This window comes from Trichechus manatus, unplaced genomic scaffold, assembly GCF_000243295.1.
Source record: "Trichechus manatus latirostris isolate Lorelei unplaced genomic scaffold, TriManLat1.0 scaffold00048, whole genome shotgun sequence".
In the NCBI taxonomy this organism is placed as follows: domain Eukaryota; kingdom Metazoa; phylum Chordata; class Mammalia; order Sirenia; family Trichechidae; genus Trichechus; species Trichechus manatus.
Window position 1 is genome coordinate 9,396,618 of NW_004443984.1, and position 13,113 is coordinate 9,409,730.

A 13,113-nucleotide genomic window follows, 5' to 3' on the forward strand; every position below is an offset into this window, starting at 1 on the left:
TGGTTAGCATCTGAGCTCTTAGCCACTTAGCAACCAGGGCTCCAAACAAAGATTAGGAGTCAGATTAATATCAGACAACACATTAGCAATACCGGATGCAAGAAGAGAGTGGAGAATATTTGTAAGATATAAAAGAAAAAAAATTAAACCCAGAATATTATATTTTTTGAAATTGTTATTCAATGTGAGTTGTAAAAGAAATGTTCTCAGGCATAGAAAACCTTTTGCACACAAACATTTACATCAAGAATTAAAAGTACGAAGTCTTTACTGAAGGGAGAGATGTAGCTGAGAGAATAAGCCAATCCTTTCCCTTTTCCCTAGGTCAAGGTGGAAGAAAAGAAGAGTTCTTGCCAAGCATTGAATTGAAGTTTTATTTAAAAGCACATTTCGGAGTCTCTGTTTTCAAGCTAAGAAGCAATTAATGAGGAATAATGTGGTCTTATCCTCATTCCAGCAGGTCCTGAAGGGTAGCAGGAAAGGAAAGAACTTTAGCTACATAGTAATAAATGGCACTTACTCCAAGACAAGTGATAAAGCATATTGTTGATTATAAATCATTAAGGGCATTTTTCTTGCCTCAATATGGGTTTGACAGTGCTTCCCAAAGTGTGCTCTGTTATCCATTGTGGTCCATGAACTGTTTCCAGTCCACAGTGAGATATGTATGGAGACTGAGAGTGTTCAGCAAATTTAAAGCAATTTGACAGTTAATTTTATGTTCGTTGAATCTAATAATAAAATACTGGGGTTTGTATTTTGTGTGTCTTTTATTTTACAGGAGATTCAGGCACCAAGTTGTTGTTCGGTGCCATCGAGCTGATTCCGACTGATAGTGACCTCATGTGACAAAGTAGAACTGCCTCAGAGGGTTTTCTAGGCTGTATATAATCTTTATGGACGCAGATCAACAGGTCTTTGCTCCTGAGGAGTGCTGGGTAGGTTCCAACAGTCACCCTTTCAGTTAGCAGCCAGGTGCTTAACCGTTGCGCCACCAGAGCATAGTTGTGCAGAATTAGGAAAAGGCACTCCTTCTGGGAAGTTGAATTACAGTAAAGTGCCACCTCTGGTGAAGGCAGAGCTTGCTGAGCTGTGCTCTGGCTAAAGTTCAGCCCCCAACTATGCCCCTCAGCAGGGTGCCTTTATGCAGGGCTCCCATCCAGCAACCCTAATTGTGATTATTAAAGAAACAGCTGGTCCAGGTGGGAAGATCCCAGAGCAACCCTGGACAACAGGAGGGGAAGTAGCATCCAGGTGAGGGCAGGACCAGCTACAGAATTTGTGAGGCCCAGTGCAAAATGAAAATGCAGGATCCCTTGTTTAAAAATTATTAAAAATTTTAAGATGGTCTCAGGAGAGCATTAAACCAAGTGTGGGGAGCTTCTGAGCTCGGAGCCCTGTGGCAACCCACAGGTCACACCTCCAGGAAGCCCACCCTAGGTGAGGGTGCAGCTGGTGGCCAGCATTAAATCGACCCCCACCCCCTTTACCTTCCACTAGGCTGGCAGCAACAGGGGGAGAACATACCATGCAGAGGATGTGGAATACAGCTCCCCAGCACATCAAGACCAACTTTTTTGTTATCCAGGGACAGGCCAGTAGGAGCTTCTCTGGCCCAGGGAAGAGGAGGTGGGTGGCGCAGGAGGGGAGATGGGGTGGAGGTGGGGGCTCACTTGTAATACAGGTATACCTGGCCCAGTGCTTTCCATTCATGATCTCATTTAACTCCCAAACAACCCTGTGCAGTGTTATCTCCAGTTTATAGAAGCGAGAAGGAAGGCTTGGGGAGGCTAAGTAACTCGCTCAAGGTCATACATTTAGGAGGTGGTGGAGGTGGGACTTGACCCAGCCTGTCTGACTCCAGAGCCTGTATTTTTAACCCCTACGCATAAAGAAAACAAAAATCCTCACAACTGGACCAATAAGCAACATCGTGATAAACAGAGAAAAGACTGAAGTTGTCAAGGATTTCATTTTACTTAGATCTACAATCAATACCCATATGAAGCAGCAGTTAAGAAATCAAATGATGTATTGCATTGGGGCAAATCTGCTGCAAAAGACCTCTTTAAAGTGTTAAGAAGCAAATATGTTACTTTGAGGACTAAGGTGCTCCTGACCCAAGCCAAGGTATTATCTGTTGCCTCATATGCATGTGAAAGCTGGGCAATGAATAAGGAAGATGGAAGAAGAACTGATGCCTTTGAATTACGGCGTTCGTGAAAAATATTGAATATACCATGGACTACCTGAAGAACGAACAAATCTGTTTTCAAAGAAGTACAACCAGAATGCTCCTTAGAAGCAAGGATGACGAGACTTTGTCTTGTGTACTTTGGACATGTTATCAGGAGGGACCAGTCCCTGGTATTGGTAGAGGGTCAGCAAAAGTAGAGGAAAACCCTCAGTGAGATGGATTGACACAGTGGCTGCAACAATGGGCTGAAGCATAACAATGATTGTGCGGATGGCACAGGACCTGCCAGTGTTTTGTTCTGTTATACATAGAGTCAATATGAGTTGGAACCGACTCGACAGCACCTAACACGCTATGTGGCGCAAGATTAAGCGCCGGCTGCTACCAAAAGATCGGCAGTTCAAACCCACCCAGTGACTCTGTGGGAGAAAGACCTGGCAATCTGCTTCCATAAAGATTACAGCCAAGAAAACCCTATGGGGCAGTTCTACTCTGTCACATGGGGTCGGTATGAGTTGGACTCACCTCAATGGCACACAACAGCAACAGCAACAAAATACTCTATATTACCAGTCCCTGGGTGATGCAAACGGTTAAGCGCTCAACAGCTAGTTGGAAGGATAGCAGTTTGAACCCACCCAGGGGCATCTCGAAAGATAGGCCTGGCGATCTGCTTCTGAAAGGCACAGCCTTGAAACACCTAAGGAGCATTCTACTCTGCACACATGGAGTCGCCATAAGTCAGAATCAACTGGATGGCAACTAACAGCAACGCTACATTAGCTTGTACGGTTTGTTCTCACACTAGGTGTGCATGGGGCTGCCCACCTCACAAGACCCTCATTAGTCTTGGGTGGTGTTGTGAGCACTTGTGCATATTCCCACAAATGCTTGCGCATATTCCCACAAATGCTTGCGCATGGTTTGCCAATGAATTGCTTTATTCAGAAGAGACCCCCAGGATTGTAGATGCTACTGCTAAGCAGGAAGTTGGACTAGAAGGAGAACAGAGGAGCCATCATTGGAGAAATCTCCTGCTGGCCGAGGAAGGAGGAGGAAGGGGTCAAGCATAAATCACCCGGTTTTGACTTCTCATTCTGGGCAAGGATAGAAGGGGAGCCCTGGGCTTGTCTCTAGAATGGGAAAGGGATGGTTTCTCCATCCCCAGGGAACTTGGCTAGGGCAGGGAGTGGCAGTGTTACAGAAGGAAACTCAGCATTGGGTGGTGAGGCTTCTGGGGGAAGAGGCGGCTCTCAGCAGCGGGGGGGTGTCCCACTGCACTTCCAATTGGGGTAGTACTGGTACTCTGTATTATAGGTGTTCAGGTTTCTCGCAAAACAGTAGGTAGCCGTTCTATCACACTGACACAGCTGATTCCTGCAGAAGTCCTGGTTCTCTGAAATCACAAGAAAATAGACACAGGACAGGGGGATTGTTAATATTCTATGACTTCTTCTGGGAACCCTGGGTGAGAAGACATAGTCCCTGTTCTCCAGAAGTTCCTAGTCTGAGACAAGCACTTATGTTCCAGATGTTCCTGACTAATGGAAACAGAATTCCTGCCCTCAGGAAGCTAGTCTCCAATCTGATGGGGACACACAGCAGCCGACTGTGGGAAGACTCTGTTAAATGCCTTCCTAACTGCCACTGTCTTCTCCTTCTTGCTACCAGATTTGTCCAGGTGGCCAAGTGCCCAGCCCCTGAGAATGGCTCCTGATTGATGCAAGCCAGCCATGGTTATCCTTTTTTTCTTTGCAGTGATTTGTTTCTGGCTAACATGTGACCCCATTCTGGCCAATGAGACACAAGGGGAAGTCACTGAGGGCTTCTGGGAAGGATTAATTTCCTCTCTGAAAAGAGAGATGTACAACAGGAAAGCCCCTTTTGGAGTGTGAGGCCATGATGCTTGGAGCTGCAGCTTGTGTCTTGACACCAAGAGTTAGATACTGCCAACATGGCAGAGCAGAAGGTTGGGAAAGGCTGGGTCCCTATGGCTGAGAGGCTGCCCCAGTCTGGCATTGCCTTCTTCCAGACTTCTTGGTGTTTGAAAGTCATACAGCCTCATTATCTAAGCCACCTTTAGTTGGACTTCTTGTTGCTTGCAACCCAAAGCCTTCTGAACATACATGATCCTATGGAGAGGTCACAATGGGGGAGATGCAATTTCTGATCCTAAAGAACTCAGGCTGTTGAGTGAGAGTTCCTGATCTCTCAAAATCTCAGCCATGGATCTACTATCTGGGGACATTGAACAAACCCTTCCAGGCACCACCCCCTCTCTTTCTTCCCCTTCAGAGTCAAACTTTCTCCAAAGTTATCTTGTACTTACTGTCTCTACTTCTTCATTTCCATTCACTCCCTGACCCACTCCAATCTGGCTTTGCCCTCACCACTCCATGGGAACAGCTCTCACTGAGCTCCTCATGGCCTTCCTGCCTCTAAATCCAAAGGACTCTTGACAGTCCTTACCTTGGCAAACTCTGTTAAACTGGCTCTTGTTAATCTTCTCCTCCTTCTTGCAACCATCTTCTTACCAACTTCTTTGACTCTCCTCTGTCAGTGCTCCTCCACCCTCTCTGACTATTCCTACTCTGTCTCCTTTCTGAGCCCTTCAGCATCAAATGGGCAATCATGTCTAGTTCTGCTGCCAACTCCTGACTCTATGACCCCAGTGCAAACTTCTGCCCAGAGCTGTAAGTTCATACATCCAACTGCCCGCTGGACATCTCCTGGGTGTCCCAGAGGTGCCTTCAGCTTAACAAGCCCCGAACAGAACTCCTCCTTCTCCCCACACCCCTGACCAAGCCCTGCTCCTATGGTCTTTATCTCAGCTGTGGTACTACCGTCCATACAGTGGCATACCTACTCAACAGCTCCCTATCCTCACCCCTACCTAGTCAGTCACCAAACTCTAATAATTCTACCTCTCAAATGCATCTTGATTTCATTCTCCAACCCCTTCCATCTTGATTGCCATTGTTTATGTCAAGATCTTACTATCTCTTGTCTGGATTACGGCAATAGCCTTCTCACAGGTTCCCCTGCCATCCTGTTTCCATCCACCCTGCAGCCAGAGTAAGTCCCCAGAAATGCAAATCTCATCATGTCACTCCTTTGCTTAATACCCCCCCATTGCTTTAGGAAGGAACTCTGGTGGTGCAATGGTTAAGCTTTTGGCTGTTAACTGAAACATTGGCGGTTCAAACCCACCCACTGCCTCCATGGGAGAAAAGGCCTGGTGATCCGCTCCTATAAAGATTACAGCCTAGAAAACCCTATGAGGCAGTTCTACTCCGTCACATTGGGTTGCTGTGAGTTGAAAATCAACTCAATGGCACTGAACAACAACAATAATTGCTTTCGGATAAAATCTAAATGCAACATGGCCTCAAAGGCCTGGCTTGATCTGTTGTTGCTGTCGTTGTTAGCTGGCACTGAGTGGCCTCTGACTCATGGCAATGCCGTTCACAACTGAATGAAACACTGTCTGGTCCTGCGCCATCCCTATAATCGGTTATGGATTGGACTGTTGTGATCCATAGGGTCTTCACTGGCTGATTTTCAGAAGTAGATCACCGACCTTTCTTCCTAGTCCACTTTAGTCTAAAAATTCCACTGAAACCGGCATCATAGCAACACGCAGGCCTTCATTGACGGATGGTGGCTGTGCATGAGGTGCATTGGCCAGGAATCGATCCCAGGTCTTCCACATGGAAGGTGAGAATTCTACCACTGAACTACCATTGCCCCTAATTAGCTTGAGCTAGCCCCTTCCTATCTCTCCAGCACTGCCTGTCATCACTCCTGCTCTTCCTCACGTGGGTCCATTCAGCAACACAGAATTGCTTGCAGTTCCCCTGAGCACACTCCAGGCTTTGACCATGCTGTTCCCTCTTCCTGGACTGCCCATCCACCTCCTTTACCCTTGCTATCCCTGCACAGCATTTATAACTCAGCCTAGAGGTCACCACTTTCAGGAACCTTCCTTGAACTTCAGGCTGTGTAAAGGGCTCCTTCTTTTTGCTTACTTCCAATTGGAGTCTTTACCATATTGTGCTTTCATTTTCTTTACCTCTTACTCAACTATGAGCCCCCTGAGGCAGGGACAATATCCCCTTGTATTTCTATCTCTAATGCCTAGCCCAGTACTCAGCACAGTGGGCACTCAGTAAGGAAACCGTGTGGGGTTGTGCAACTCTTTCTTACCGCAGACAATTTGGTTCCCACGGTAGGCAAAGTCGTAGCTCAGAAGTTTGGTGCCGCACCCATGTTTCTCCAGACGTTCATAGCAACAGTCCAGTACGGCACAGCACCTGTGATGAGGACATGCCATTGGGGCCGCTTTTCTGTAGCTCAAAGGAGCCGGCCTCCCCCTGGCTCTCACCTCCTTGACCCTGGGCAGAGACTTGGTGACTCTGGAGTCTAGAGCAGAGTTTCCACCCTACTGGCTGCTTTTCCAGCCTCAGCCTCCTGGGGTTATGAGTCAGAAGTGAGCAGAGGGAAGGGAGGGGAAGGGCGGCCTCACCAATCCGTCTCATCCTTGGGGGTTCCTCTGCCGCCAAGGCCACAGTAGCAACCATAGAAACCATAGCTGATCACGGGTTTCTTGTTTGTCACCAACTGGATCATTTTCCGGAAATCCAGCAAATTCCCCTGGACCTGCAGCAGGCCTGGAAGGAAACTGGCTGCTGATGGGGACTGGGCCCTGTGTGCTCCCTCCCTGTTGCTCTCTGCACTCCCCTCGCTCACCCCACTGGTCTCTATCCCTCTCCTACCAGGAGAGGCCATGCTGCCATTGGAAGGAAAACTGGGAGATGAGGGTGCTTCCCACCCTGGACCGCCCCCTTAGGGTCAGAGACCAGGGTCAGCTCTTACCCAAGGCCATGATTACTACCAACAGCAGGAGGGTCTTCATGTGGAGAGTTCTGTGAGGGAGAAGTGCAGGTGGATTGGCCTAGATTCCTCTCCCAGGTGGTCCCAGCTTCCTCCCTTAGCCCCCTGCTCTCCTGCTCACACTCAACAACTCTGGAGAATGGAGTTTGCAAAGGAGCACACAGAAATGCTCTTCAGTCCCAGACTAAGTCCAGGGTGACTCCCTTTGTCACACACAAGGTATACAGGACTGACCTCCAGTGATGCATGTGCACACACACGCCCTCCTGACTTCCCTGCTCCGTTGAACAGTTTCACACACACAAAGGCCCTCAGAGCCAGCTGGATCCCACATAATACACTAACGAGATGCACACAATCCTCTTCAGATGGAGAGCTCTTGGAAGGTTGGGACCAGGTTCTTCCCAACAAACGGGGAGGCTCCCAAAGTCAAAGTTGTGTCTCCCCCATTAGGCATATCATACATGTCCCCAGTCGAATTTAAGGCTTGAGAATTCCATGCATGGAGTCTGATCCCAGTATTTTTCTCCAGCATCCTCTCTTTGCAAGACTTTCCAACCCCTTACACATATACACATACACAAACACATAATACTCTCTCTCGCACACACATACACACACTCTTGTACTCAAACACTAATGCAAGCATCCTTTCATACAACACACTCACATACCCACACTACATCCTTGTGTAATATACCCTGTTGTACACAACAAACCCTGCACATGCATGCATGTGCACTTACATGCCCATCTATGCATGCGTACACACATATGCACACACATACACAACACAGCTACTCTCCAAGGCAGTGAGTGGGCATTAATTTCTGGGTTTTTACCTCTCAGAGGATGTCAGAGTTGATACCTTCAACGACTGTCACGTCTATTCTGAACTCCAGCTCCCCTTAAATAGCTGTTTCCTCTGGGAGGCTGGGCGTGGTCAGGGGTGGGGATGAGCGCAAGGCCAGTAGGTGGACTTACAGTGTGGCATGCCTATGCCCCTTGGAAATCCCCTTTCCTTCCCTTCTTCAGCTAGCGAGACAGAACTGAGGATGGAAAAAACTTATGTGCCATTGGAGAGATGCCAGAATAAATCTTAAGTGATGTTGAAATGTTTACTGTGGGTTTAGCTCCTGACTGAGTAAATTTCCCAAACTGGCTCTGGGTGTGACCACCAATCACCTCCGTATACCCACTTTCAAGGGTGAGCAGGGACTGTCAACTGTTTCAAGCTGGGGACTCATTTGCAGAGCCAATGGGCCCACTGACTGAATTGAGGGTGACGCTTTTCTTCTGCTAAATGTGGCTTCTGGGACTAAGAAAGAGGGCATTCATTCATTCACAACAAGCACACCCTACGTCTCTACAAAGTTCCAGGACCTGTGCAGGCCCTTTGGGAGGGGATGAGGATTACACCCTAGTCCTGCTCGTGGAGACCCCACAGTCCAGCAGGGAAGAGAGCTTGATGGGGTAGGTGTTTCCCTTCCTACCGATTGGGCCGTTGCCTCTACCTTCTCCTCTTCTCCTCTTCATTTCCTTCTTTTCTTTTTCCTGTACTAGTTTCTAGAACTGGAAAAAGCCAAAGGTTGTCCTTGAATTTCCAACCCAAGCAGCTCCCCCTCCACGTTAGCCCCAATCCTCATCTGTTTGGCGACAAGACTGATTAACGCTCCCTGGATCTCTTGCAAGGTCCCTGGGTGGTGCAAGTGGTTTGCAATCAGCTACTGACCTAAAGGTTGGTGGTTTGAACCTGCCATGGGAGAAAGGCCTGACAATCTGCTTCTGTAAAGATTATAGCTGAGAAAACTCTATGGAGCACAGTTCTACTCTGTAAAACATGGGGTCACATGTTGCTATTAACATATTTACATGTTGTTATGGATTGAATTGTGTCCTCCCAAAGTATGCACTGGAATTCTAACCCCTATACCTGTGTATGTAATCCTGTTTGGACAAAGGGTTTTCTTTGTTATGTTAATTATTCCGGTGGGTCTATCTAATCACTTCTGAGTTACAAAAGGAGTGGATCAGACACAGAGACAAACACATATGGGAAAAGACAGACACCATGTGAGGATCATTTACAAGCCAAGGAACCAAGGAATGCCCGGGCTACTGACGAGAAAGGAATCGACACAGCCAAGACCCTGATTTGAAGTTTTAGCCCCCAGAATGGTGAAAAAATAAATTTCTGTTTTTTAAAGCCACCCACTTGTGGTATTTCTGTTACAGCAGCACTAGGTAACTATGACACATATGATTAACATTTAAATTACCATCCATAATGTGGGTGGGCTACATCCAATCCGTTGAAGGCCTTAAAAGCAAAAACTGAGATTTCCCAAGGTTTTCAAAACTGTAAATACACATCCTGCCAGAATTTCCAGCCTTCCTCCTGGCCTACTGATTTTGGACACAAAACTGCCGGAGTTTTCAGCCTGTTGTCTGACCTACAGATTTTAGACTTGCCAGGCTCCACAGTCTCATGAGCCAATTCCTTAAAATAAATCAATCTTATAGGTAGATAGATAGACAGATAGATAGACAGAAGTTGTTGTTGTCAGGTGCCGTCGAGTCAGTTCTGACTCATAGCGACCCTATGCACAACAGAACAGAACATTGCCCAGTCCTGCACCATCTTCACGATTGTTTGTATACTCAAGTCTATTGTTGCGGCCACTGTGTATTTTGAGTGCCTTCCAGCCTAGAGGGTTCATCTTCCAGCACTATATTGGACAATATTCTGCTGTGATCCATAGAATTTTCAGTGGCCTCATGGAAGAAAGACCTGGTGATCTGTTTCCATAAAGATTATAGCCAAGAAAACCCTATGGGGCAGTTCTACTCTGTCACATGGCATCATTATGAGTCAGAATAGACTCCATTGTACCTAATAACAACAACAATTTTCAGAACTATGTCACCAGGCCTTTCTTCCTAGTCTGTCTTAGTCTGGAAGCACTGCTGAAACCTGTCCACCATGGATGAGCCTAGTATTTGAAATACCAGTGGTGTAGCTTCCAGCAACATAGCAACATGCAAACGTGCAATCCACCACAATACAACAAACTGACAGACAGGTGGTAGATAGATGGATGGATGGATGGACAGATAGACAGACAGACAAACAGACAGACAGACAGATGTTGTTGTTATCAGGTGCCATCAAGTTGGTTCTGACTCATAGCGACCTTACGTAAAACAGAACGAAATACTGCCTGGTCCTGCACCATTCTCACAATTGTTTTGCTTGAGCCTGTTATTGCAGCCACTGTGTCAGTCCATCTTATTGAGGGTCTTCCTCTTTTTCTCTGACCCTCTACTTTACCAAGCATGATGTCCTTCTCCAGGGACTGATCCCTCCTGATAACATGTCCAAAGTATGTGAGACAAAGTCTCGCCATCGTTGCTTCTAAGGAGCGTTCTGGTTGTACTTCTTCCAAGACAGATTTATTTGTTCTTTTGGCAGTCCCTGGTATGTTCAATATTCTTCGTTAACACCATAATTCAAAGGCTTCAATTCTTCTTTGGTCTCTCTTATTCATTGTCCAACTTTTGCATGTATATGAGGCAAAAGATAGATAGATAGGTACAATCTTACTGCTTCTGTTTCTTTGGAGAACACTGACTAGGACACCCCAAACCCTGCCGAGGTAACAACACTCACCCCATCATTTGACCCATTGCCTCAAAGTTAATGATCTCAAACCTGCATATCTGGTTCCCATAACTTTCCTGAGTCCCTCATTTCCAATGGTTTATGAGAGTCATGACATTTTGATACAGTTTTTGGACCCCAAAACTTCAAAGTTTTCGTGTCCAATTGTAAATGTATGCTCTTTATTATCCAGTAACATTCCCAACCCCCATTGCTGACCCTTAGCCTACTGAGTTGTGTAAATCTGCTCTTGGGAAAGGAGAGGGGAGCACATAAAACTATTCCTTGGAGGCATCCAACTCTCAGCACCATCATCCATGACACTTTTGTTTCACATACATTCCCAGAGCTCAGCACATGGCAGGTCTTAATAAATGTTTGCTGAATGAGTGCATGAATGAATTAATGCACAGGTATGAGGTCTCTCTGGAAGGATCTCAGGACAGGAGAAAGGTTGTTTTTGCTGATTCAGAACCCAAGGAGGAGGGCTGAGTAGTTGGTGGAAGACCAAAGCACTCCTTCAGGCATAGAAAACAGAGGTCCTGGGGTGGGTAACATGAATCTCCAAGTGAGAAAGTAGAGGCCACCCAGCGATAGTGACACAGAGACCTCAGGGACACTCCAAACATCAAAACTAAAGCATTGCCATCTAGTCAATTCCAACTCATAGAGACCCTATAGGACAGAGTAGAACTGCCCCGTAGATTTTCCAAGGAGTGGCTGGTGGATTCAAACTGTGACCCTTTTGGTTAGCTGCCAAGCTCTTAACCACTGTGCCACCAGGGCTCCCAGGGATACTAGGGTGTGTGAAATCTTCACTCTCAATGTGTAAGACTTGCTACCAGGCCTGGGGTAATTAAGCTCAGGGGAGGACAATCAGATGCCAATCAGTCTTAAGTCACTGCGTTGACATGCCATGCCCTTAGACATTATATCACAATCAGACTGGGGCTGCAGCCTCAGGGATTCCAGTCCTCTCTGAATGTCCCCTGCACTCCTGGCCTACTGGGCCTCTGCCTCTGCAGGGGGAGCATCTGTGGAGCACTTACAACTTTTAGAACGATGCTCACACTGACATGCTGCTTGACAGTTTGCAATGACCCTTTGCACACTATTTAATCCTTTCAATCCTATGTGCCAGGTAGGTATTATTAGCTCCATCTCACAGATAAGAAAACTGAGGGTCAGAGACATTAAATGACTTACCCCAGGGTGTAGAGCTAGCAAGAGTTTTGGTGAGATTTGAACCCAGGCCAATCTGACTGGGATCTCACCCTCCGTACTCCAACAAGTTATCTTTTGAAGAAAGCTGAAATCTAGACCCAAGTGAAATTCATAGTAAAGGCATAAATTAAGGGTCCAATAATGAAGTCAATGTACACAGTCAGTGCTCAACATACATGATAATTCCACACAATTGGGGCTGAATGATGCACATTGTTCCCAGCAGGTGGTTTCACAGTGCACAGTAAATGCCCTTCCTAGGTGAAAATATTGATGTTGTCAAGGATTTCATTTTACTTGGATCCACAATCAATGCCCATGGAAGCAGCAGTCTAGAAATCAAAAGATGTATTGCAGTGGGCAAATATGCTGCAAAAGGCCTCTTTAAAGTGTTAAAAAGCAAAGATGTCACTTTGAGAACTAAGGTGCTTCTGACTCAAGCCATGGTATTTTCAATTGCTTCATACGCATTTGTAAGCTGGACAATGAATAAGGAAGCCCAAAGAAGAATTATTGCCTTTGAATTATGGTGTTGGTGAAGAATATTAAATATATCATGGACTGTCAGAAGAATAAACAAATCTGTCTTGGAAGAAGTACAGCCAGAAAGGACTTCATCTTATGTACTTTGGACATGTTATCAGGAGGGATCAGTTCCTGGAGAAGGACATCATGCTTGGTAAAGTAGAGGTTCAGCAAAAAAGAAGAACTTCAATGAGATAGATTGACACAGTGGCTGCAATGATGGGCTCAAGCATAACAAATATAGTGAGGATGGCACAGGACCATGCAGTGTTTTGTTCTGTTGTACATAGGTTCGCTATGAGTCAGAACTGACTCAAGTACGTCTTGACCTACAAGTGGTTCTGCCTCCAGGTAACTGTCAAATCTCTTGGTGGTACCCAGAGGACCAGAGAAAATTCTGAAAGTTTCCTAGTCACTCAACCCCAAAGCCTCTGTGATGCTTGTTTCCAAAGATGGGCACACAGTCTCTCCCATTCCTCATGCCCTTTTGCTATTGTGACTGCTGCTTCTCCCAAGATCAAAAAGAGGTGGAATTGACTTCTCGCCACTCCCTTGAGTCTGAGCTGGCCCTATGATTTGCTTTGACTGATAGAAAGCAGTAAATATGATGCTG

General features: G+C 46.4%; 1 protein-coding gene across 1 annotated transcript; it reads right to left on the bottom strand.

Annotated features, from left to right (window-relative positions):
• Positions 1-3,450: 3,450 nt before the first annotated feature.
• Positions 3,451-7,112, bottom strand: LOC101345796 (phospholipase A2, membrane associated-like). Its single transcript, XM_004377174.1, has 4 exons — positions 7,073-7,112; positions 6,723-6,867; positions 6,404-6,510; positions 3,451-3,593 (listed from the first exon to the last, which is right to left on the bottom strand). The coding sequence occupies exons 1-4, from the start codon at positions 7,110-7,112 to the stop codon at positions 3,451-3,453; spliced, it is 435 nt and encodes a 144-aa protein (XP_004377231.1).
• Positions 7,113-13,113: the final 6,001 nt, after the last annotated feature.

What these genes read in the sequence shown, in the direction of transcription:
- LOC101345796 (XM_004377174.1), bottom strand. Translation starts at nt 7,112, where the DNA reads ATGAAGACCCTCCTGCTGTTGGTAGTAATCATGGCCTTGG. An exon ending in CCCAAGGATGAGACGGATTG is followed by an intron (nt 6,511 to 6,722) that starts GTGAGGCCGCCC and finishes TCCTCATCACAG; the next exon opens with GTGCTGTGCCGTACTGGACT. An exon ending in TGGGAACCAAATTGTCTGCG is followed by an intron (nt 3,594 to 6,403) that starts GTAAGAAAGAGT and finishes TTGTGATTTCAG; the next exon opens with AGAACCAGGACTTCTGCAGG.